The sequence below is a fragment of the Sinocyclocheilus grahami genome, unplaced genomic scaffold, assembly GCF_001515645.1.
Source record: "Sinocyclocheilus grahami isolate Dianchi unplaced genomic scaffold, SAMN03320097.WGS_v1.1 scaffold25017.1, whole genome shotgun sequence".
NCBI lineage: Eukaryota > Metazoa > Chordata > Actinopteri > Cypriniformes > Cyprinidae > Sinocyclocheilus > Sinocyclocheilus grahami.
The window spans coordinates 1-2,371 of record NW_015519679.1 but is presented as its reverse complement, the minus strand read 5'-3'; the positions used below and the strand labels follow the sequence as shown (position 1 = coordinate 2,371).

Here is a 2,371-nt window from a genome sequence, read left to right as displayed (position 1 = left end):
TAATAATAAAAAAGCGGTCTGTTCAACTTGCCTTTGATTGCGTCATGAAAAGGTGCATCTTCCTTTAGCCAATCATCGCGACTAGAAATAGTGACGTTTTCCGAAAACACACACTTGCAGTTGTCTGATTGGTTCACGGATTCCGTCCAGCTGGACTGCGGAAATGCACGTGGGTTCTAGTTGTTTCTTTCTGGAAGGTGCTGACGTTAAACTCAGCATGTTAACAGCTTAAACAAAACATATTTTGATATTTTTACCGTAGAACGGGCAAATCCGGAATGAGTTAATTTAGTAACCTTATATCGCCAAAGTGAATGGATTTTACTTTCAGCTGGTCTCCTGGGCATGGATGACGTGTGATTGTTTATCAGATTATTTTTCATGATTTATTTGCGCGCATATCGCGATTTTCTTTTGTACAAGATAATGCTGACCAGACGTATAATGCAAAAGAAGTGGAGACTTGGATTGTCAACTGCCCTCTGGCTTGTCAGTGTTCATCTCATATGTGCCCACAATGAGAAGGTGGGGTCTGCTGTTGCACATCGTAGTATTTCTTTTATTGTTACACTTTAATAACAGTATCATTTTTGGCTACTCAGTCACCAACAGCCCTGTCTATCAAAGAAGACTCTGATGATCATAGCAAGGGTGAAGAGACACTATTAGAGGATGAGGATTCTGAAGACTTAGAGGTGTTTAGACCTACAGACAAGTGGCAGACTCTCAAACCAGGTGTGTTTATTCCCATGCTGACTGTTGTGTCCTTAAATAAACCGATGATTAACAGATCAATTCCTTATTTGTCTGTAATTCAATATAGGTCAAGCAGTTCCAGCAGGCTCTCATGTCAGGTTGAATCTTCAGACGGGCCAAAGAGAGGTCAAGATGGGAGAGGAAGAAGGTCTCAAATACGGGAGAGATGGAAATAGGTATAGCGATAGAAGAATGTAGTAATCTAAAATATATGTATCACATAGGTTGTTATGCATAATTTTCCTCTGTGGAGCAGGCTAGGGATGATGAACATGCACAGCCCGTCATTCACAGCTGAGGAGTTGAAAGAGTCTTTGAAAAAGTTTAAAGAAGGAATGGATGATCCTGTGGACTCAAAACAAGTATGTTCATTTCAGTTTATCACTAGCCACTTTCCTTTGTTATTTGAGTTTTTTTAATCAAGATGTTTGATTATAGGATGAGAATGCAGTGAGGGCTCAATTTCGCCCCATCGAAGAGCTGAAAAAAGACATGGAGGCACTCGACATGCTTGTGGAAACAGATGTTCAAGTTATGAGGAGGCTTTTAAACCAATTTAATAATACCAACGGCACAACTGAGGAAAAAATCACAGCTCTTCTTGACTTGGAGTACCTTGTGCACCAGGTCAAGCCTCAGTTATGATTATGAAACCAAATGTCTTTGAAATACAGTTCACTGTTTCTCAAAGTCATTGAATCCCTTTTATAGGTAGATAATGCCCAGAATTTGGTGTCCATGGGAGGAATGCAACTGGTTATAAATGTTTTAAACAGTACAGACATTCGTCTCCAAGAGAGTGCTGCGTTTGTGCTTGGATCTGCTGTTTCAAGGTAAGTGGCACTTTCCTCAAAACTGCTGCTTACACATGATTTAAAGTGTGGTCACATTTACTGATAAGTTCATTTTTGTGGGCAAAGTCCAGTGATTTCATTAGAAATCCATGCAATCAGGAGGGATTTCGCCAGGCAAATTTGTCAACAGGTCTGATTTGGTCAAGCAGATTCTGTGAAATTTTGCGAAACGTGAATGCACATTTACATTGTCGCAATCCATTGTCATCTACATTTTTCTAGTAATCCATCAGTGCAAGTTGAGGCAATAGAAGGCGGCGCGTTACAGAAACTGTTGACATTGCTTGCCACTCAGCGACCAATAACAGTAAAGAAAAAGGTATGACCAACCAGAAACCATGGGCATTATGCTGTTAATATGGGTAGTCAATTGTTATTATTTATTAATGTAGATGAATGCATCATTAACTTTTGATTCTGATTTAACACAGGTGTTATTTGCTGTGGCCTCACTTCTGCGTCACTTCCCATTTGCACAAAGTCACTTTTTGAAACTTGGTGGTGTGCAGGTGCTTAGCGAACTGTTTCAAACACCAGGGACGGAACCTCTGCGTGTTAGAATCATCACGGTTCTCTATGATATGATCATTGAGAAGGTTAATATTTGTTTATAAGCTTAAACCTTGCTACACTACCATTCAGAACAGCAGAACTGTTTTTAACATTGGTAATAACAATAATAATAACAATAAAAAATATTGAGCAGCAAATCTGAGGGATCATGTGACACTGAAAACTGGAGTAATGGCTGCTGAAAATTC

At 39.5% G+C, this 2,371-nt stretch overlaps 1 protein-coding gene across 1 annotated transcript; it reads left to right on the top strand.

Moving 5' to 3' along the window:
- The first annotated feature begins 132 nt into the window (after positions 1-132).
- LOC107580120 (nucleotide exchange factor SIL1-like) lies at positions 133-2,240 on the top strand. Its single transcript, XM_016265865.1, has 8 exons — positions 133-525; positions 603-735; positions 824-932; positions 1,013-1,118; positions 1,195-1,383; positions 1,468-1,589; positions 1,833-1,929; positions 2,042-2,240. Exons 1-8 carry the CDS (start codon positions 382-384, stop codon positions 2,222-2,224), a joined length of 1,083 nt encoding a protein of 360 aa, XP_016121351.1. The 5' UTR covers positions 133-381; the 3' UTR covers positions 2,225-2,240.
- The last annotated feature ends 131 nt before the right edge of the window (positions 2,241-2,371 follow it).